The sequence below is a fragment of the Epinephelus fuscoguttatus genome, linkage group LG9, assembly GCF_011397635.1.
Source record: "Epinephelus fuscoguttatus linkage group LG9, E.fuscoguttatus.final_Chr_v1".
Classification (NCBI taxonomy): domain Eukaryota; kingdom Metazoa; phylum Chordata; class Actinopteri; order Perciformes; family Serranidae; genus Epinephelus; species Epinephelus fuscoguttatus.
In genome coordinates, this window is record NC_064760.1 from 19342453 (window position 1) to 19365797 (window position 23345).

General features: G+C 40.9%; 2 protein-coding genes across 16 annotated transcripts in view; one reads left to right on the plus strand and one right to left on the minus strand.

Annotated features, from left to right (window-relative positions):
- dlg3 (discs, large homolog 3 (Drosophila)) overlaps positions 1–5398 on the plus strand; it is a 106170-nt gene extending 100772 nt beyond the window's left edge. For 9 of the 14 annotated variants that reach the window (XM_049585067.1, XM_049585073.1, XM_049585064.1 and 6 more), the window contains 3 exons: positions 826–938; positions 1031–1122; positions 2186–5398. In XM_049585067.1, coding sequence (XP_049441024.1) covers positions 826–938; positions 1031–1122; positions 2186–2292 — 312 coding nt within the window. In that variant the 3' untranslated portion in view covers positions 2293–5398. The remainder of the gene's footprint in view (positions 1–825; positions 939–1030; positions 1123–2185) is intronic. The other 5 variants (XM_049585074.1, XM_049585066.1, XM_049585069.1 and 2 more) reach the window with 1 other exon arrangement.
- A 17-nt stretch (positions 5399–5415) lies between these two features.
- Positions 5416–23212, minus strand: tex11 (testis expressed 11). 2 transcript variants are annotated; one of them, XM_049585063.1, is made up of 30 exons: positions 22876–23212; positions 21222–21334; positions 20793–20877; positions 20545–20624; positions 20377–20457; positions 20152–20271; positions 19845–19925; positions 19621–19706; positions 19486–19543; positions 19300–19395; positions 19108–19189; positions 18220–18298; positions 17921–18072; positions 17678–17763; positions 17289–17426; positions 17061–17163; positions 16808–16932; positions 14547–14632; positions 12996–13049; positions 12849–12889; positions 12686–12763; positions 12504–12574; positions 10621–10734; positions 10308–10380; positions 8108–8257; positions 7880–7988; positions 7637–7757; positions 6830–6997; positions 6526–6630; positions 5416–6324 (listed from the first exon to the last, which is right to left on the minus strand). In XM_049585063.1, the coding sequence occupies exons 1-29, from the start codon at positions 22901–22903 to the stop codon at positions 6559–6561; spliced, it is 2730 nt and encodes a 909-aa protein (XP_049441020.1). In that variant the 5' UTR covers positions 22904–23212; the 3' UTR covers positions 5416–6324; positions 6526–6558. The 2 variants fall into 2 exon arrangements, with proteins under 2 accessions (XP_049441020.1, XP_049441019.1); XM_049585062.1 differs by having other exon boundaries at positions 5421–6630.
- Positions 23213–23345: the final 133 nt, after the last annotated feature.

The following is a 23345-nucleotide window of genomic DNA, read 5'->3' on the forward strand; positions in this document are numbered from 1 at the left end:
TGTCAGAGGCGATCATAATGACAAGAATTGAGTTTCAAATTTCCATTTATTTACTTTTCTGCTTTGAGACATAGTCTTTCAAGACAGAATCACAACATATCTAAGAACAATTTTTCCCCCACCTCGACAGGTGTCCTGCTAAATCAGAAAACCACATTTGTGGTAAATGTTCCATCACCAACTTGCAAATGTTAATATGCAGTCTTCATTTTTGTAACATTACAAGACCCACATAGCCTGACGTAATCAGACCAAACTACAAATGCAAAGTTCGGAACGTCTCAGCAATAAAACGCTTGATGTAGTGCTGAGTGATGAACTAATGTAAACAGACCCCAGCATGCAGAGATGAGCCGTGATGGCGTAGCATCAATATATCTGTGAACAAGTGTTTGCTATGAAATAGTGCTTCAAGAGATAGTTCCACATCAGCTGAAGACATCTTGATTGTTGTCAAAAATGCATTGACAGCGCTCGTTTTCTTAAGTCAGGTTTATGCTCACTGCAGTGTTCTTCACACAAGAGTGCACAAGCCAAAAATCATCACGTATTTTGTGCAAAGCTCGAAGGCTGAGCAAGTTGTTAGTCATCCTCTGAAACCCAACTCATTTTAGATAAACGGTTGTGATTGGCCTAAGCAGGGCCGGGTCACCTGGTAATCTGTGCAAACAGGAAGAGGATGTAGATGCTGCCAGAGCAAATAAAACATGAGTTTGCAGATTTGCCTACTTGCCAGGCTAAAAACCTCAATCAATCCTTCATGAATATGTGACCTACTTACATGATACATGCTCTTAACCAAACATATGTCTCTTTGTGTCCCAGCAGGGGAAGCACTGCATCCTGGACGTGTCCGGCAATGCCATAAAACGACTGCAGCAAGCACAACTTTATCCGATCGCCATCTTTATTAAACCAAAATCCATTGAAGCCCTAATGTAAGTTTGAGCTTTTTATAGATGCTATAGTTGATGTGTAAGTGAATTTAAGTGTTTCTGTGATACTAACTGTAACTTCCTGTGTTTTTCAGGGAAATGAATAAGAGGCAGACGTACGAGCAGGCCAATAAAGTCTTTGACAAGGCAGTTAAGCTGGAGCAAGACTTTGGAGAGTATTTCACAGGTTGGTCTCACTGCCCTTTAACTTTACTGATCAATATATGTAGTTCTGATTTGAGCTGTAGCTGATGATTTATCAAGATTTATATTTGATCTGTCAATTATTTTCTCGATTAATTGGTTAATAAAAGAAAACTGAAGAAAAACCTTTAGATATATTCACAAAACAACTCTAGACAGGATTCATATCTTGTTATGTGCAGAGACAGATGAGCTGACAGAATATGACAGTAGCGATCAGCATGTAAATGATTGTAATCGTCCCTAGAACGTTTCCATGGCAATGAGTCAAACAGACTCAAGGCCTGTCTATTAGCAGCTTGCAGTCTCTGCCCTCGCAGATTTTACGACATGACAGTGAACTTGATACAGTACGTACGACTGAAGTCAGCGAGGGCTCAATGTGCAAGTCCAGAGGGTGGACACAGACCCCCATGTGATAAGATCTGGCTCAAGGGACCTCCATGTGAAAATATTTTGGTTGTTAGATCTGATTAAGATAATTCTGTAGTTGTCAGATACAACTGAGGATACATGCAAACAGCGGGCTGGATACTGCTGGCTCTCCGTCGCTCCTGGCAGTACATTCAAGAGCAGATGAGGAAAGGATGAAGGCTTTACTTAAACTGAGGGAAAGACAGACGTGAAACAGGAACGAGAGGATCAGAATGAACCCTTTAGTTGCCAGAAATAGCCGGGCTTTTACTTCATTGAGGCCATAAAATGTTCATGTGAGCTTCTGTACCCCAAATGAGGCATATGTTTAAGTATTACAAAGGACTATGTCATGGCAGGCGCATTGCTCAGGACTCAAGGAAGCACAGTGTCAAGTGTGAAGTTGTGTGGATGAGCACGTTTTGAACAGGCGCTGCACTCGTATATTAAATTTGTAACACAAAAACAGAAAATCAGCAAATTCTCACATCTGAGAAGCAAATTTTTGTCACTTTTGCTTTATTTAGATGATCAGAATTGTTGTGTGTTAATTATCTGGTGAGTCAACTGATTGTTTCCTCTCTACGTCTGATGCAGCCAACGTATATCTGCCTCTGTGTCTGTGTCTCCAGCTATTGTACAGGGTGACTCACTAGAGGAGATCTACAACAAAATCAAGCTAATCATTGAGGAGCAGTCTGGTCCCTACATCTGGATCCCCTCCTCAGAGAAGCTCTGAGCTCCCTGCCGTCCCCTCTGCATCGGTGCAGAGCTCCCCTCCTGCCTCCCAGAGACCCCACCCAAGTCCAAATAGCCCCCCCCCCCCTTCCTCCTCCTCACCTCCTTTTTGCAGATATGTTTCATATCAAGTTTTAGTGTCATCATTATGTTACTCTCTAAATGAAAAAGAAGTCTTATCACCATTACTGTGACTGTGCACACCCCTGCATGAGTTTCTCAACAAATCCATTCAAGACTGGAAATGCCATTCCAAAGGAATTTGTCAAATGAAAAACAAAAGGGAAAAGGAATAAATCCTTTTGTGAACTGGGACTGACTGAAGATCAGAATGTTTTACAGAAATCTGGAGAGATAGAGGAGTTGGGATTCAAAAAGAAGTTGCAGGGAAACAGAGACAAATCATACCAAGTTGGAACACTTTGTAAATGTTCATCAAATCACATTTAAAAAGACGCGCAAGATGAGAAATGAAGACCAATTAAGGGTTGTTGTTTTTTTTCTTTTTCTAAAAAGACTGGATAAAATCGAGCCCTGCTGATGGTACTGTTCAAGGAGTCATCTCCCTTGTTTATAATGACTGAGGAAATTAGTGGAGCCTACAAACTGGTGATCTATTTATCACAAACCAGCTTGCTGTTTGGTCGTCTGCCAGTTGTCTGTGCTGCAGCTGATAAAGACATCTCGGGAGGCAGATCAAGAGGAAGAAGTGCGTTGTGAATCTCTACATTTATATTATGAAATCACAAGATAAATGATAAAATCCCACTGAGATTTTACTACATATTAAAAACTACACATTTTACACTTCACTAGAATTGTCAATTTGGAGGGCTGTTAGATTTCATTTTTGTTTTTTCTTTCTCTTTTGTTTTCTTTCTTTGTGGGATTTTTTGCTTGTGGTTTTTAGCTGCTCTGTGTAAAGGACGGGGGTAGAGAAGTGTAACTGGGCTCTCTGCAAAACACCAAACTGCCTTACATCAAATACAAATTCTGTTTTGTGACTACCTGTTGTCTGTGAGGGAGGCTGCACACAATTTAACGAGGAAAAGAGAGGGAATGCTCATCTTTTTCTCACGTTTTTTTGTGTCCTCCAACTGCCAGGAGGCCTGACTCGAGTGCAATAGATAAAACTAAAGTCTCACCTCTGTGGGCGCCTTTTCTCCCCTCCCCCTGTATTTCAAACTTCCTTCCTGCATAATTAAATAATTTGGCCATTGGATTACAATTTGGACAGCCAGAGCCTCCTAACTCATGTTGAGCAGCAGACCACCCTATTACACTCTCTGCCTTCCAAGAGGATTCTCTTCTGATTGAATGGTCACATGGTACTGTCCTATCTGCCGCCATGACGGCGGCCTTAAAACGGGTAGAACAAGACAATAATTGTATTGGATGTCCTAACAATTAAAAGTCAATATAACCTGTTTTGGATTGTCCCCCTGTCCCCCTACCAAAAATAACACTAAAGTTGGGTTTGATTAAAACCTACATGCTTTGTGTATCTATAATGAATTCCTCATCTGTTGTTGGCAGGTGCTGAACCACTGTGTTGAGCTCTTAGTGTGTCTGGGGTGAGCTAGACCAGCTCAGGAATCTTTAACGTACAGATACCATTTCCCCTGCGACCGAAAGGCCACGTTTGGGCGATGACACCGAGAGTTCGTAGCTGTCAAATGTGAACGAACAAGTACTAAAAGTGCTTCGTTAAAGGCGTTTTCAACCTAACAGTGTAATCAGGCTGTATTGTGTGTCTTCAAGGCTGTCGGCACGGTAACCTTTGAGTCGGCATCACCAGGATTGAAATGACCTGCTCCGCCCTCCCATGCAGATTTTGGCACTGTATGTTAATGTGTGCATGCGAGAGAGCACATCCGAAGAAGGAACGCTGTCCGTGGCGCCTGATGCTGTGAAAACGCTTTTCCCTCCTCAGCTTTTTGAAGAGTGCAAAGGAGTTTCTTTGTTTTCCTCTCAAGAGAGCCAGACCCAACAGGAAGTGGTAACCTAGACCTCTGGGTCCCCCCCTCCCCCCTCTGCTCTCTCCCACCCACAGAGCACCTGTACCTGCAGGCATTTTCTGAACAGGTGTGCCCACCTGCCAGGCACCACTGCTAAACCAGCTGTCATTACCTGTGTCAAAACCAGAGTTCAGGGAATAACCGAAGGGAACAGAGCCATTTATAAACTGCTTGCAGACTGTTTCAAAGGGTGTGGTAGCTGTACAATGTAAATAAGCCCCCAGCAGATCCCCCTCACCTGTGCTTCATGCATGTGTGAATCAAACTGGGACAAACATGTTTTATAGACCACAAATGTCAGGTAAGTAAAGTTTGAGCTACTCTTGAGATATAATTTCCATACAAATGTGCTGTATTGTTGGTTATTTCTCTTCAAATGCCTATTGGAAAACTTAACTAGTCAGTTTGGGAATTCGGTTCCCTCACGTAGGGCCTGTCTACATGTGATTTCTTGTGGAACGTGTCTGGGTGTATAGATTTTAAAAAATATATTGTAAAATAATTAAAGAGATGCAGGCAGAAACCTACACGGTATCACAGAAACCAGGAGCATTGATCAATACATCATTAGAAGTTTAGAATTGGTCCTCTCTGGTGTTTAGTTGAAATACAGCTGACTGTTAACAATGTGTGTGGTATTCATACCTCAGTCAGCCATGTCAAAGCCCAAAGAACTTGATTTCATTTTACTCTTTCCATTGAGGTTGTGGTATATAACAAGATGGAACCTGAATGCCTCTGTGTGTGTATAATTGATGAGGGTCTTTGTTCTGATGAGAGAAATGATGACATATATGCTTTTATTTTTTGGGGTTGGGGGGGTCAGGGTTCTTGTTTGTACTTTTGGGTGATGATGTTTATGTTATAGCACATCTGTGCAGTAAGTGCTTGCAAACATGAACCCTTTGATTGTACAGTAGTTTCCTTCCTGTCACTGCAGGTGGTACAGCCTATCAGGACACTTGGCCTCATGGTCTTCCCTGTCCTAGTCATGAGGGAACACAGTCCTGCAACTTTTGTTTTGGGTTTTATTTTGGGACTTGACAAGAGTTTATTTGTTTGAAAATAAAATATGTGACTCAGTTATGATTTGACCTGCTTGTTTTTGCACTTCAAAAATCAGTGGCGTTGAAAGGTATTTAATTAATACAATTAGACTTTTTTTTCCTAGATTGTTAGCATGTTAGCTTTATTGACAGGAGACACGAGGGAGGTAACATGCATGAAAGAACAAAATCAAACTAGGAATGAATGTAGTATGTGTCTGGCACACTCTCCTCCCAGGATGCTCCACACTTAACAGATTAACAGCATCATTTATCGAACTGTAATATCTGATGAATGTTGAACCACAGCATTTATAACATTTAGCCGCAGCAAACAAACAAAGTCAAACATGTTCAACCGCAGAACAGGCAGCAAACAGCAGAGGTGGGACCAAATCATAGTTTTGAAAGTCACAATTAAGTCTCAGGTCTTAACACTCAAGTCCCAAGTTGTCTTTTTTTTTTTTTTTTTTTTCTCCATGTTTTGCAAAACCGGTTTTAAAAAAATGTTTGAAAAAACAAGTCTGAAGTCCCTAACTTTGATTTTTGAGTCAAATCATAAAGCACTCCTCGCCAAATGTAATGCACATTTTAACTTCAAATTAATGTTTTTTGTCCACAAAAATCATGAATATTTTTCTTATTATTTGTATTTATTTTTTTAAGTAACTGTTTAAAAGTTACTTAGCTGGGCTTAGTTAATATTATTTTAGCATTAGCTGGCTAACTCTTAATATTAGTCTCATCTTACGGCTCGTTGTCCAACTTCAAGTGTCAAACAAAGCTGTAAGTTGCGACTTTCACTTTTAACAGACCACTGCGTTCTAGTACACAAACAAAATTATCTTTGGGATCATTTTTTTCCAGCTGGCACTCAGTAATGTCACATTAGTTCATCGTGGTTCTCTCCTGCAGCTTGACTGGATGCTGTCAGATTGGTCCAGACCAAGTGGATCTGGTGTCGACTTGCTGGGAATAAGTTAAAATGAAGGGAAATAAATTGACAAGTTACACACTTATTAATCTTTGGGCTTGGAGGAAGGTATCAAGTGTTTTCAAGTCAAAAGGCTCAAGTCCAAGTGAGTCATTGGTGTTAAAGTCTAGGTCAAGTTCCAAGTCTTGTGATTTTGTCGAGTCTGAAGTCATCGACTTTGTGACTCAAGTTCACACCTCTGGTAAACGGGCTGACATGTCCCTGTTCAGTTACTCCTCCATGATGAGGTTCTTCTTGGCTTTGTCCAGCCTATCCAGGATCTCACTGTACAGACCAGACATCTGTGGGCACAAGAAGCAACTGTATAACTCTCAGAGCTCTACAGTGATGGTTATATTCATTAACTCTGCATAAGACCTGTGTGTTTCTGGGGCCAAAGCCGTTGTCACATTTGCCTAACCAGCAGGGGGAATCATTCTCTGTCATGCTCCACTGCTACAACCACCCCATTCTGCTTCTTCCCCTCCACCAGTCCTGTACCTGTGTCTCGTAGCTCTCCTGCAGTGATCCAAGGTGGCGGATGAAGCTCATGGCGAGGCCACACCACTTCTCGGCCTCGGGGTACTGCGCCAGGCTGTACAGCAGTATCCCCGTGTTCCAAGCCCGAGTCAGCAGCCACAGGGTCTCCATCTCTGGGAAGTCGTCCGGCTGCGGAGGAGAACAGGAAGATGTTCAAAAGGCCATTTAACGGAGGCCACCTGGGTGACTCACTTGAGCCAAGTGTATGGGAGGAAATCTGTTGAGTTTAGTGGGTGAAGCCTGTGAGTAACTTTTATCCAATCCTGTTCTACTGTATGTTAACCTTTACTAATGCTTTGGAGCCTTAAACAGACCGTAAACAAACTCCGAGGTCTATCATTTCTAAAGTTTCATTGGTTTTTCACACCACTTTAATCTTGGGCTTTCACTTTGATCCAAAGATTTCTACAGCTTTCGAGTAATAACTCAGTATGAGAGGGGAAATATGCGCTGCCTCTAAAGCAGTGTAATGTCTCAATAATTTGATGCTTCTTTCAGAGCTGCAGCTCACCGGCAGTATGATGACTTGTACTGCACATTAACATTCAAATTGGCAGGAAGGGGGTGGTGAATGGAAGCATCTGCTAATTGAAGTGCGGCTGAAAGCCCATTGATAAAAAAAAAAAAAAAAAAAAAAGAGGCTTCTAGAACAGCAGGCAGGCATGGAGTGGAAGAGAGGGGGTTAATTATATAGCAGGGAGCTGTTCTGTTGGAGGGAACAGGAGGTGGGTGCCAAGGGATGGCGATGCGTGATTGGTGCTGACTCACTGCGGCTGCGATGATGGACAGGGCCTCCTCGTAGTAGTCCCACACCTCCTCCAGCACATGGGCCTCCACCTCTGACACACCGCTTGGGAGGGACAGCTTGATCAGGCTGTGAACACACTTGCTGAGACGGCGACACAAAAACAGGCACACAATCACAAACCCTTTCATCCCCAATAAGCGCTCTGCGAGGACGGATCGTTAATGAAATGTCAAGGGTGTTTTCATGCAGAGTGACGGGCATGCCTGCAGCGGGCCAGGTCGGCCTGTGGTTGTTTCCTGTGCAGGGAGAGAGCAACCCTCAAGGCCTTCTTACACAGCAGAGGGAAGTGGGCTGGAGGCTCCATGGCTAAGGCTACAAATAGAAAAGAAAAAAGACACCGGCATCGTACTGCAAATACTAGAACGTGTCTGTTTCTTTAGGCATGTCAGCAGAGATGAGAGAAACAATACACCAAATGTTTTTCTTTTTACCTGCAATGGTTTCTAGCACCTTGGTTTCAACATTTTCAAGCTCCAAGACAGACTCCAGAACCGTCTCAACCTTTGGGTCATTCAGCTTCGCTCGAGCTTCAAACTCATACAGCAGCAGCAGCGTGTCTGTTGGGTCCGTTGGGAAGCCTCCTGCAAGTACACGGTGAGAATTAGGGGTGTCCCTGACTACTGCCTACCATACACTGGAACAGTGGTTCTCATGTGGCGGGTCGTGGTCCAAAAAGTGGATCGCAGGTCCATTATGAATGGACTGCAAGTGACATGCATACGTGTCAGGTTTGTAAAAAACACATTTTGAAGTATGATGAATTTCACACACCAAACTTACACTTTGAAGTGCTGTTTCCTGCTGAAGAGTGAGTGAATAATGGACAGATACTTGACAGAGACAGCAAACTAGCTTGACGACATGGCCTAACACAATTATGCTGTATTAAATTGTGTGGACCTTAAACCAATGACTACAGAGAAATCTGGATCCTGTGGCTGGACTTGTTGGGAGCCACTACACTAGAAGACTTTGACAAGATTTTTAAAAGACTTCAGTCTGACACCCTCTCACATCTAAAGATACTGTAAATTTTAAGTCAAAGACTCTTTGATTTTGTAAAGACTGGAGATCGTGCAGGGTCACTATTTGCTACAAGTAGCTTACTTGTAAGATTATTTGCCGTCCTGCTCCTGGTGGAAATACTACACCAAACTCCCCTCAAGAAATACGACATATTAACGATAACTTGCATGTTCGCAAAAACACATAACTCTGCAAATAAAAGACAAAAGGCATCATATGCTGACCATATTCTTGTCTATTCGGCATCAATATTATCCTTAAGGTAAACTGTATTTGCGCACAAACTTTACATTTTGGATTTGTCAACTCCCTACCAGCCACCATTGGTTAGCTGTGCTATTTCAGTAGGAGGAGACGGTAGGAATGAGAGGTGAACCTTCTCAAAAATAAGATTTATGAGCAAAATAACAGATCAGATACATGCCAAATTAAACACTAACTCCTGCTGACTTCCACAGCTCCACTAGTTTCTCCTCCTTTACCACAGTACAAGAGAATTGGGACTTGTTCACATTCTTGCCACCCCAGTGTCTCATCCATGTTTTCTGTGCTGTGTACACAGCAAACAGCCTCTTGTTTGGTGCTGGAGAGAGTGCTCTTATTCTTTGCTACTTGCATGAGCCAAGACTAGATACTTGTGATAATATTAAACGTTTGATTTTGTTGGAACATCAAGACGAGAAAAAGACTTAAAACAGATCGGACTGAGCTGTATGACCACCTTTAACCAAACCATTGAGATCACGGAAGAGCTCACCAACTGATGTAAAACTCTTGATTTTTTTAAGACTTGGAAATTTGTCCACAACACTGAAAACACTTGGAGTCTGTTTCAAGACTGGTATCAGAATTTAAATAGTTAGATTTGATTCATCAAGTCTTGCCTATTGTTGACTGATAGTCAAACTATGTTATTTTTTCCTTTTTTTGGTCATTGATCCATGTTCTCATTGCAACATTAGTTTCCATTTTTTCCACATTAAAAAAACCCTAAAACACCCAGTTAAACAATTTGTCTTCTTCACATGGCATATTAACTTATTTTATAATACGACATATACAATCCAGCACTGTTTAGTGTGTGTGTGTGTGTGTGTGTTGGGGGTTGGATGTGTAAGTGCGGCAACGGCGCTGTCCACAGTACTGAAAGTAGTGGAGATTATAGATAGAAAGACAGACAGACAACACGTCACGTAGTTTGGTTCCTGCTTGCTATCTGTGGTTATAAACAGACGTTTTGATTTCCTCTAAGAGAAAGAGAGACGGCCACAAAAAGCTGTTTCTACACACCTCTTCCTGCTGATTTTGACAGCGCTATGTTGTTATGTGAGAGCTTTGATGAAATGCAGCACATATACATCATGATTTACTGGAAGAAAACAAGCAGTTCTGTGTAAAATCAGACACTCAGCACCCTCAAATGATCATGTTTCATAACCACATTTTCATTTGCAACTGTGAGACTGGTGGTCAATTCAGGCTCCTTCAATCAAATTGTTGAATAGTTCACCCCTACCTCATTTAGCTCCATTTCCATTCATGAATGATGTGCAGGTAAGTGAATATGGCCTGTTATTATTCGGCTAGTGAAGCTAGTGAAGGTACCTGATGCTTTCAGGGTTTTCCACACCTCCCAGCAGATCTGAATGTGCTCCAGAGCCTGAGTGAGCTCCTCAGTCTGTGAACCAAACAGAAACACAAAACAAGCATTCTGGATTCATCATTGCCATCTAGTGTTCACGTCCTCTTCAAAGGCAGAGAGAGAGAGAGAGAGAGAGAGATTAAAATGAAACGCCTACGCCAGCACCAATAATGTGGTTAGTCACCTCTCTTCTCCACTGGTCTTGGTAAATTTCCATCCATGTGGATGGAGAGCGTGCTAAATGTAGGAGATGGGCAGAGGGAGTGGGTGGCACACCTGGACAGAGTGAAGAGACTTCCTGCAGAGCTCCAGAGATGCAGCAGCAGCCATTAGCAGACACGTCTTCTGGCCCATGAGCAGTGTGCGATCAGGAGGGCACAGCTGGGAGAGCTGCAGGGTCATGCAGATGTCAAATCTCCATTTCGATTGCAATGAACAAAAAGTAAGCCAGCTAGTTCAGAACAAAAGAAAGACACTGCTACAGTGGAAAATGTATTGTACAAAAGAAGTGGAAAAACATTCTCTGCTGATCCAGTATCCCTCTTTCTCTGAAACATCTACTCATCATCCAATGGCTGAAGCCTCTAATTGTAAAGAGGTGTTTTCAGACATGACTGCATGCACGTAAATCATGTATGTGCACACAGTCAACATCTCACTGAGATATAAAGGTTAAAATGAGCAATTAGAGGTATTCTGGTAAAGGTAAGGACAGAAAATCATTAGCGAGAGTTAAAGGAATACTTCACCTGCAAAATAAGCATTTGTGTATCAATTACTGACTGCATGTTATATTAAATTTGTGGGGAAAAAAAAACAACAAAAATTTCTAGCATGTCTCAACAGTCAACGAAGAATCCAAATAAGGCAAACATTCTTCATGAATTGAAGCAAACAGGGACCACATTTAACAGCAACATTATACCAACAACCAATTTAAAAACTCACACAACTTGTGCAGTATAATTCAAGTCTCGTAGGCACATACATTTCAACCACCTGTCAGCTCCACTAAATATATGCTAAATTTAGCCTCTTGTGTCTATTTGCAAGTGTTGGTGGTGTGTGGCTGCAAGTCACTTATCAGGATGAGGAAATCAACTCTCCAGTCTGTAAGCTCTTTTTCTGCTGACTTCTCCTAGCTAGCAAGGTCTAGGTTTTACAACATCAGTAAACGAGCACCAGCTGAACTAGCATCCTGTTAGCCATTGTACAGGCATTGGAAATAAACTGGACCTCTGCTGCATCAGTTTCCAACAGGATATCAGGAGCTGTAACATTCTTTGATTCCCCTTGAAAATTGGCTAAATCATGGACAGCGCCAGGAGGCTCTTTTTCTATATGCCAGTTTGACAGAGCAGAGGACTCCGGTGAGAAAAGGAGAGGAGGCGTGTGCTTCACAGTGAATAAGGACTGATGTGATGGTGGAAATGTCAGGCGCTGTCCCGTTCCTGTTGTGGATGTGTTATATGCTGTTTGGAGGTGGCTGCAGAGTGGCGCTGCCAATGTTCAGGAGCAACCATGTGGCTGCCTTGTTGAGGTCAAGATGTGTGGACAGTTAAATCATTCAACAACCAGAAACCATGGATCACCAGAACCATCTAGAAACATTGGCAAATGTAAAGTAGCAGCCAACAATGTAAGAAGATGCAACAGCACACTAGTTAAAGGAGCTGATGGGATCATATTTCACTGGGGTTTTACCTGGCATAATTCCATGTGACAAATAGCTGACCGACTGATCAGTTCCCAAAGTCTCTTTTATTCAGTCCTTTATTAGAAATTTCCCAAACACACGTGTTTTCACTAAACATTACAATTTATAACACGTCAGTAAAAACAGTCTCATGCATGACTCAGTAGCGTGCCTGGGTGGAAGTCATATGCACACACATGCTCAAGCATGCTCAAGGCGCGCTGCTCGAAAGTGTTTTAAATCAAAATGTTCTCACAGCGTAACACGAGGTGAGTAATTGATATACAAATTGTCACTCAACCAACAGGATGGGATCATCGTGGGTCACTGTGATTCTTTATCTTAAACTGATATCTTTATCTGTCTAAAGCAATGTTAAATCCCTGTTCAGGTGTTATTGATCTCCACCCGCGCACTGTAGATATTGATTAATCCACCTGACAAAGCTAATAAGAGCACTTGCCTGGTAAGAGAGCACAAAGAAATCCCTCATTCTGTCAGGGCGGCTCTCACACTGCAGAGCCGAGTTCCACGCTGTAACAAGGACACACACAAGCACACACACACACGGAAAAAATGAAGGTGCTGCAAGATTTTAAGCGATAGCATACCATGTCAGATTGAGGAGAGAGAGAGTCTTAGTACCAATCTTCCTGAACCAGTTAGCTTCCTCTGTGCGTTGCTCCACAGTCATGTGAGCTTGGTGTGAAAGTTTCTGCAGAGCTGCAGAGATACAAACAAAACATTTGTGAGTTATGACACATTTCTTGTTAAAATGCAATTCAACCCTTGTTGCATATGTACTCACTCATTTTTAGATATGGCAGCAGGACATCCAGATTCACATCCCTACATGCAGAAATATAAAGTAGTAAATCTGTTTTGATTAAATAAACAGTAGCATCAATAACACTATATAATCACATTTTAATAGGTGGTTTCCCTTCCCCCTCACCTCGTCTCATCACTTGATTTTTCTATTGTGGAGAGCACAAGTCGAACCAAACACCTATAAAAAGATGAATGGAGAAACTGGTGTTGACCTCCTTTCTTTCACCTACTAACTGTATTATACAGAGACACACTTTCAGTGGAGAAGCAAGGGAATATAGGTCAGTGGATCATAGAGGTGTATGGAAGACTAACACACTCACTGCAATCTCCCAGCACACGAGCCATCTCTCCTAAATGTTGTCACTTTATGTGTTAAACTTCACCATCATGCTCTGTTCACTCAGTCTCAACACATGAATGCCAAGTGCTTCAAAGTGAGCGAAATATAGAAATTTGGCATCTTAAATTTGGTATTTCTGTTCTGGAGGAAAACTTCACCAAAAAAAGTGTTGTTTTAGTTCAAGGCAGCAGCACGTAAAACAAAAAATAAGCCAAAAATGTCTGCAAAAAAGGAGAAGGAAAGCAATCTACATGTATAAATGAAAAAGCTGCCTTGGTGGAACACATTGATTATTAAAATGTCCATATGTGTCTTTCACAGCCATGTCTATAGGGCTTTCTGAAGTATGTGTGCGAGGGTCTGGCTTCCTCCTCCTTTATAATCTTAATAATATTAATGCATTTTATTTATAGGCGCCTTTCAGAGCACTCAAGGACACCTTACAAGATACAGTGGGGGAAAAAAACAAGCAGCAATGTATCCATAGATCATAAAATCCAACAATTCCGTAATATGCAATAAAAATAAAATCAAATAAATCTAAATAATCAAATGACTAGGCAACAAAAATCATAATTATAAATATTAAGCATAAAATCATCCTTATAAAATCATCATCAGTGTAAATATAAAGGTGAGAGATATCAGAATATATGTAATTTTTATACAGGCAAATTACATATTTTGGTGTAGTGGAAACTGCTCATAGTGATTATGGTTATGGTGATCAACCACTTAAATTGATGTACAAAATTGGGACAAAATCATTCCTATGCAAGTGCTGTTAAAATAACTTGCTCATAGTAGTCAAGTAGTAACCCATCTGCTTCCAACTGGTTACCAGACGGTGCTACATGCACAATGAAATCATGACGGTTAAAGTCATTTTCTCTCAATGAAAAACAGTCTCCATCAAGCTTATGATAAGCTGCCAAAAACAAGCCAACAAAATGTTGCAATTAAATTCGGTGTTCCTCAGGATACCCTGTGTGGCCTACTCAAACAATGAGGAACAGTCATGGTTACTAGTGATGGAGACAAGAAATGAATGCACCTGAGGTTGAAGCAGCCCTCGTCAGGCAGATTGATAATGTCCAATCATGTAAAGCCCTCATAATGTCACAGCTGAATTTTATTTTGAAATAGTAAAAAAAAAAATCAGTAAATGAGAAAGCTGTCTGTTTCATTGCCTTATGTTAATAAATATACAAATGTCAATTCAAAAGAAAGCTGCATGAGAAATAAAGATCCAATTTGACTCAGACAGACGTGATCACTATAAGCTGTTTCCACTGTATTTAAACTCTTAATTTTGCAGTTCTTGTCACAGACCTGAGAGCAGTCAGCACTTGAGCTTCATCTTTGGAGTTGTCACACACGCTCTCCAGAGCCTTCATTGCAGTTTCCTGCTGTTCATTCTGTCACAAGGGAACAAACTTCCTCCTCATTAATACCACCACCCACCATTCATATTCATCACAGTCATACAGTGATATAAAAATAGAGTTGCCTCACATTTTCTATTTATAAAATTCATTTTCTAGACTTTACCCTTCCAACTTGCTACTGGCTCATTGCTTTCCAGTTTGTTTCCTGATAGTAGCTTTGGGACGGGAATGTCCACCGAGCTGTTGCAGTTTTTTTCTTCTTTTTTTTTTTAATATCTTAAAAATATCACAATTAAGTGTCATTTTATCTATTCTTACAACAGCATGAACTCTAAAAGCTGAACATCAACATTTCTCTGTGCTTATTTATATTTTATGTGTGATAGGCCTGGGGAGGTGGTAGACAGGTATGTTCTATACATAGACTGTATAAAAAAGTGGGAGTTGCCTCTGGGTCTGAAAAGTGAAGCCAATGAAGAAGTGCCTTAAACCTGCATTATTGCTAATGGACAGCGGGGGGGGGCACGGTGGTGTGGTGGTTAGCACTCTCGCCTCACAGCAAGAGGGTTGCCGGTTCGATCCCAGGCATGGGAGCCCCTCTGTGTGGAGTTTGCATGTTCTCCCCGTGTCAGCGTGGGTTCCCTCCGGGCACTCCGGCTTCCTCCCACAGTCCAAAGACATGCAGATTGGGGACTAGGTTAATTGGTGACTCTAAATTGTCCGTAGGTGTGAATGTGAGCGTGAATGGTTGTTTGTCTCTATGTGTCAGCCCTGTGATAGTCTGGCGACCTGTCCAGGGTGTACCCTGCCTCTCGCCCGATGTCAGCTGGGATAGGCTCCAGCCCCCCCCGTGACCCCCCAAGAGGACAGCAGGGGGCGACTCCACTGGTTGCAAACATACATTGTATAAAATAATGGAAGTAGCTACCTTAACTTCACCCAATGGTTTGTGGACTCCCACTTTTAAGCCTTGATGTTGGCTTTCGCCTTCTTGTTTATTTGGAGTCAGAAGTGACAAGAAGTGACCATATTTAGATGAGAGGGTGGAGCTGTGGAGTCAGGGGTGGATCCGTCTCACAGACTGTAGCAACTCTTGCAGACAACTTGTCACTTGAGTTGCCCCCTTTAAATATTTGTAATTTTAAGCCTTAAAGGTAAAGTGTGTTAGCTTTATGGAGATTTGGTGGCATCTAGCAACCAGCTATGTCCTCTTCTGCAGCTTGAATTTACTGGGAGCAAAGCTACCACTGAGGTCTCCTCTTCTCTGAGCAAAAGTGAACTGGTGATTTGAACTGTTGAAAACTCTTAATAAAGTAGTTTCACATTACAAGTTGGTGTTTCTCTAGCATGTCGGTGTGGGCAGCTCGTCCACCACCTGCTAATCTGTGCTCACATTTTTTTGTTTTTTTTCCCCACATAATTTAAGATCCAGATGTTCAGAGGGTTTTTAGCAGGAGCCGAATTAGCCGCAGAGGTCTTTTCCTCTTCAAAACAAACAAACCCGTTGATGTAAACCACCAAAAACACTGAATACAGCAATTTCACATTACAAACCAGGGTAACAAGTGGCGACCTCTGGGGCTGAAAAATGAAGCCAACAAGTGCCAAAAACTGTAGTTCTTTGAACGGCCACTTGAGGCTGGCTCCAGAGGACAATCAATCCCCACACACCCCCATGTTAAAATGTCCAACTTTACAGCAGAAATAAACATGTTTACAATCATGACTGTCATGACACAGTCCATGACAACATTTACATTTTATTAAAGCTTAAAGTTACACAAATTTAAGGGCAAGGCCTCTCTGAGTAACATGCGGTCACTTCTGGCTCCCAAAAACCGAGATGGTGATAGCTGAAGTGGCAAACTCAAGGCTTCAAAACAGTAGTCCACAAACCAATGCGTGATGTCACTGTGGCTATGTCCGCATCTTTGATACAGTCTATGTTTAACCAATTTGAGGTGCTGTTCCTAGAGGGTTTAACATGCAGTGACATATACATGATCCCTCACCAACCCACAGCTCCAAGCTGCACTGTTGAGGACTAACGCCAGGTTTTTGAAGCCCTTAACATCATAACAACACCATAAAATGTGGAATGTGACAATTATTCCACCAGACCAAACAAATTCCTTTCTCATTAAATCCACAATATTTTATGATGGCTGTACAGAGCTGAGTAATGAGTCCTGCAATGAGTCCTACCTCCAAAGCAATCTGTGCAGCCAGACTGAGGAGACTGGAAGCAGCATTCTCAGATACCAGCAGTCCGTCCTCACTGGCAGCAGGACTCTTGGACAGAAGTCCCATCGCATTCACTGCCTCTGCAGCTGGTACAAATCAACAGCCTCATCACCACAGAGAATATGCTGAAAATGTGGCTGCAATGAAACTGCGACACTGTAACCATAACTGCTTTTATTTTACATGTAGCACACAGCTAACATTTTGTAGATACCTTTCTCCACATTGTTCTCCTGCACTGCAATCTTGTAAACACTGAACTGAGTGAAAATGTTGTCAGGATCACATCTCTCTGCTTCTTTAATTGCTTCTTTCGCCTGAAAAAAAACCAAGTGTTAACATGCAAACATACATCACATATAAACTGTAGAAAATATGGTGAGTTCTGAGACATACCATCCACTGCAACCACTTGACAATAAATGGATTGCCGCTCTCCTACCTTTTCCAGTTGCTTCAGTTGCAGGAAACAGGAAGCTCTGTTCCTCTGCAGTTTGGCTGAGTTGGGCTCCATTTGACCTGCCTTGAAGAAACTCAGTGAGTAGTTATACCACTGAAGAGCCTCAGAATAGTTCTTGGCCTGGGAAGAAACACAGAACATCACATTATCCTTTATTTATCCCCGTGTGGAAATTAAACCTCTGCACTGGACCTATCTTAACTATTTAGGAGCAGTGGGCAGTGTGTGGGCTGACAGCAGCCCACTAGCTTTCTTCCTACGAGGCAACAGTGCTGATAACTAAGCCACCCTGTTGATAAGTATACATCTGTGTATGTACACTGTAAAAATATCTTGTGACTTAAGGAAAAACAAGGCTATGTTTAACATACCTCAAAGTGTTTGGACGCTTTGTCCCACAGCATGACATGTAGACTTGTGAGGGCCTGTGGTGTCAGCTGTTTTCCTGTGTAGTGGCCTGTGTGGGTGTAGAAAATGGCAATACTAATACAGAGGTACATCTACAGTGCCTGCTTTAATATAAAATTAATCAAGTTGTGATATCATTATGCATATATGGTTATATTTTTATTCATTTTCGACTTATTCTAGGACTGGAATGTAAAACTTAATACCAGTGATGATATCCTCTATCTTCTGTTTGCCCAGCAACTCCTTGCCTCTCTGCAGCAGTAGCTCAATGTGCAAGACGAGAGCAGTTCCCAAGTCAGGCGACGACTCAAAGTGCTGACACACACGTTTCAAATACTCAAATGCCAGCACTTCTCTGGAAAATCAAAACAGATATCATTCAGAGTTGACGAGCATGCCTCTGGGCATTCCTTAAAAGACAATGTGTACATGTTGTGCACATGTTCATGTTAGGCTATGTGTGTGTTTCTACAAGGAGCCAAGTGACAGTACTAGTTTTTACCTGTCTTCAGACATGAGTAGTTTCACTGTGCTCAGACACACTTCAAGAGACACCTTAGATTCCAGCATCTCATTAAGTCCTGAAAACATATTTTTATGATGTGCTTTTAAATATGCAAGACACCCAAAGACACAGGAACACTAAGGGGCCATGGCGGAGCGCTTGAGAGTGCTTTTAGAGGCGCAATGTTTTTTCAATTGAGATGCTTTGGTTGCATCAGGTTGTTATGATATGAAATACCTGCTGTAGTAAAAATGTTGGTGCAAGGTAGAGTACTTGTTCTTGAGGAGGGTTCATGAGAGAAAACATATATTAAAATATGCAGTATATTAATATATTTGTTCTTCCCTGTTGTATTGTACATGTAAGATGTGACGTTTGTCTTCCTGGTATTTGTTTCTCCTCATCTGTGATTGGGCAGCTGGGTAAAAACTAACGTGTGCAGCATTTTACCCAAAGTTGAACATTTTTCAACTCTCTGTGCTCAAGAAAAAAAAAGCTCAACACCTTGTCACACCACTGCCATTTTTAGTACTGCGTGAAAATACATGGTGCTACCATTGCAAATAATTCTAAAAATATGCTGGCCCCAAAACATGGGCCCCTTAGGAAGGTTCCAGTACAAGAACGATCTTCTAGCATCTCCACTAGAACACCTTAACCTGACTGGTAAAAGCCTAGGGAGTACACACTTTGAACATTTCTGGCGCAATTAAACTCATCAGTAGCCATTTTTGAGTCAGAGAATTTTGCTTCAGAGAATCACACTAGCAACATTTCCTTCCTAAATCTGCTTCTGTCTAAACTTTCACCCACTGACACCCCACTGCTGCCTATGTTAATGAAGTTCTGTATAAATAATTCAGTGTGGTTCAGGTAATAACTAACCTGCTCTGATATGATCGACTGAGGCCCCACATCTCAGGAGTATTCTGATCTTTAAGTACAGCCCAGAGGCGCTCACACATTCCTATCAAAATGCACAGTGCAATTGGGAACAGAGCATCTTCTATTTTGTAGGTGCATGCTTCAAAATGCATAATGTAAAATACAATTTGAAAATGATTTCGCATATCCCACCTTATTGGCTAAGCTGACAGCATTAAGCGCCTTCTCCTGAAACCTCTGACAGTCCCACTCTAAATAAACAGTGGCAAGGAGCCTCAAAACCTTGGCCTGTTAAAGACAAATGAAACAAAAGACAGTTAAATACTATTTTAACATGTACCAGTTACTTGCACTAAGGTTTTTATTGGATTGTCTTACCTGGAGTTCAGATTCAGGGGCGTATTTCACATTCATTTTCCCGATGTCATAGCTTTGGCTGAAAAAGAAGAACAAAAATGTCTTTCAAACTGCACTGTTTCCCAGAGCATTTCTGCAGAAATTAAAAATATTTACCTGAGCCAAAATGCACTGTCCTCCAACTTTCCCACATTGTAAGTGTCCACTCCAAAGTTGTAGCACATGAGGGAGATGTATCCAGTCTGCATTTTATATATATATATATATATATATATACATATATATATATGTTCAGAGTTAACATCCTCTATACTTTCAGAAATATGTACTGTAAATGTGAAACAATATGCTGTTATAGTGATAACAGAGGTCTTCTTTACATCTTTTGGTAGCCGCAGCAGCATGTCTTTACAGCGCTGCATATGGACCACAGCCTCATGGTTATTCCCTTGACTTATGGCCTGCAAAGAAGAGATTTTAACCTCCTGTTAAATGTCACCAAACAATATAACATTCTCTATTAGCACAGAATGAGATTTCCCCCTCTCATTGTGTCTCTGATCACATTTTAGCTGTCTCACACTTCACACTGCAAGTCTGTCAGAATAGCACTTCCTCAGCTGCCAAATATCACAAGAACAAATATTCACATTGAAGGTGTTGAACATCACATGTGCCACAGCTCACCGATTCTGCCTGGCATGAGAGAATTCGAAGCAAATCCTTCTCTACATCCCCCTTTGATGAAGTGATGTCAGCGGTTCCGTCACCTCTGGACGTCAGTTGGCCATAGAGGATTTCCACACTCTAGGGATGTTGAATGTTTAATCATTTGTAAAGACAACATATTTCTGTTTGCTCTTAACTTAAATAGATTGGAGCTCTCTCAGTCTGAGTGTTCCTTTTTTTCACCTTGACAGCAAGCCTTAAGAAGTTATCTGCCATCTGGGGATTTTTGCATTCCAGCCAGGTTCTTCCTGTTTTGCTGGCCATCTGTAAAGATTAGACACTGACAAACAAACAGACCTTGTCCTCCTGAAACGATGAGCACTCACAGAGGGTGCCTACAGTATTGCTTACCAGGATCTGCTTGCGGATGACGCCCTCTGTTGGACTCTCAAGCTCACAGCAGTACAGCAGACTGCATGCGACATGACGCACTGTGAGGACGGTGAGAACTTTTGAATATGACGTGACACGACCGTGACTACCCCTGCCTGCAACCCTTACACTGTGCCAACATTTCAGATGACATGTCTGTATATTTTCAAGTGTCATGATGATCATTAGAATTATCTTGTAAATAAATACTGCAACTATAAGTGTACCCTTGGCCTTCTGATTTTTACTGATAGTGGTGCCCACATTCTTGGTAACTGCCCAGTTCCACAGCTGGATGGCACACTCCTCAAGCTGTAATATGAGTAAGCATACAACTTAATAATTCTGCCAACTTACAGCCATATAAAGGTCATAATATGATATTAGAAAAACAAACAAGCCTTGACTTGCACCAGATAATCATATCTATGACTTGGTTACTGTAGTAGTAGAACAAGACTGATGAATTTAAACCATTAAATTACTTTTCAAGTGAAAAAAAACTGCCAAGTAGAAATAAGCTTATTTGTATGGTAAGTCCTGCATTATAGGTGTAATACCACTATAAAATGTTACATTTATGACTTGTATGCTTTGTTTTTTTTATTTCCTATTACACTCACACTATAGTAAAACTCTCTCACACTTGTATCTACCTGTGGGTCTGGTATTTTGGGGCAATCCTCTGGGCCAGAGACTTCAGAGAATAGTTTCTCTATCACCTCATCATAACCTGTTGACTGTTTCTGCAGCAGGTTCTCTGTGAGACCTGTGTATAAACAAGAACAAATCATTACATGCTGACAGGACGCAAAACTCAACCTTTGTCCTAAATAAGTCAAAAGATATTTTGTTGTAGCTTATTGTTGGGCTAACAAATGTTTTAAAATTACATATTATAGTCATCTGTTAATGTTGACCATTGATTGTTTGATTATTTAGTCTAGGGTGTCAAATATATGGTCTATAGTCAAGTACTGGCCCCCTGGATGACTTTGCACACCTAATATTGATGCACTTGTAAAGATTAAGAGGTGCCAGGTTAGAGGTGCAGGTTAAATATTAAGTACTGTACTGTAAAATGTTTCTGGTCAGGGTGGAAAATCTTCAGGGAAAATCTTTTGAGGCAGCATTCAATACTTACTGTGGTCATATTTCAAGATATTGAAAATAATGCAAAAAATGTCAATCTGCAGCTTCAGTACAAATGAATCTGTGTCAGACTTCTATTGCAAAACAATGCAGATTGAACCGTATTGATAAGTCACTGCCAATATGTTTAACTTGTAAATGATTTGTAAGGCATAAGGATAACTTAACCTGCTTCCCTTAATAACTTTCACTTTCATCTGGTGTTGTGGTGATGCCAGCATTACCACACAGGAGAGGAAATGTATGGGGAAGATGAACATGTAATGACAGTAAGTACTAGGTTGACTAAAATTGCACCTTTTTTGTATTTAGACATCTTAGGCTGTACTTCATGTGTTTTGTAAAAGAAGTGTTACTTAGTTATGAATGTCAGACTGTATTCGTACTTCTTTACACAAAAAGAAGGGGAAAATACAGAGTTTGGTGATCTTATTTCTTGGTTATTATGCAATTATGGTTTTACTGGCCCAGCCCACTTAAGATCAAATTGGGTTTTATGTAACCCATGAACCAAATTAAGTTTACACTCCTTTGTCATTCAGTCTAAAATCAGTCACAAATGCATAACAAAAATCCAAATCCCCAAGTATTCAAGGACATGAAATATAAAAAAGTGTACAACTCTTTAAAGGTTAAAACCTTAACCAGTAAATGTGGTATTTTTACTTAATGAATAACATTTTGTTCAGCAATTGTTTATTAAAATTCCCATTGACTAACTAATTTATATCCCAAGTATAGCATAATGCTAACTAAGGCTCAGCCATATAACTGCGTCATAACTGGGTCAATTAAGCATTATTCTGAATATCCAGGAGTAAAATGTCAAAAAAAGCGCGTTAGCTTGCCATAATAATATACCTTATATTATATATTGTTATATTCCAGTATAAGATCTACTTCTATTAATTTTGGTCATGACTAAGGTAGTTAAGTAGAGGGCGTCAATCAGAAGAAGTCAATGCAGGTGTTAGCAAACATAAGCTAACGTAGCTAGTTAGCCTAAGCTAACGGCAGTTGAACTCTTCCGGTTAACTAGCTAACGGTTACTGACCCAGATAGCCTGGAAGTCTGTTAATGTAATTTAGCTAAAACTGTCTTAAACAATACTTGGTGTAGCAAATTGTTGTTTGACCAACTGTAGCGGTAGTTACTTACTTTTCACAGTTGAAACAAACAGCTCCATTTTTAAGGTTTCACCACTAAAAATAACTTATTTTAGGCGAACGTTAACTCCTCACCACAGCGCCATCTTGTTTGATAGCTGTCACGAATGCAAGCTAGGTTTGTTGAAAAGAAGAAGAGCCTGAAGGTAGCTAAATCTTATTGTGAGACTCTTATGCCTCCATAGCTTTCTTTTATACTGACACTGGTTTATATTGCCCTTAATATTTAAGGCTAGCTAATACTCAGTTTTAAGTACGTTACAGTTACTGGTTTATGATATAGGCAATATAAAAAGCTGTTAGCTGTTGGCTAATATTTAGTAATATTAACATGTAACGCTGATATATTAAAATATTATCTGACAATGACACATCAACACAGAGATATTTAATTGTCTTCAAGATAATAAAGTTTCCTCTTGAAAATGTGGAGCTAATTTCACCTTTAACATTTTAATGCTG

Excerpts from the sequence above, each read along its gene's own strand:
- tex11 (XM_049585063.1), bottom strand. The coding sequence starts at position 22,903 with ATGGAGCTGTTTGTTTCAACTGTGAAAA. Across the intron at positions 19,707-19,844 it reads TGCTGCGGCTACCAAAAGAT|ACTGGATACATCTCCCTCAT; the intron begins GTAAAGAAGACC and ends TATAAAATGCAG. Across the intron at positions 18,299-19,107 it reads AGTCGATCATATCAGAGCAG|GACTTAATGAGATGCTGGAA; the intron begins GTTAGTTATTAC and ends ATATGTTTTCAG.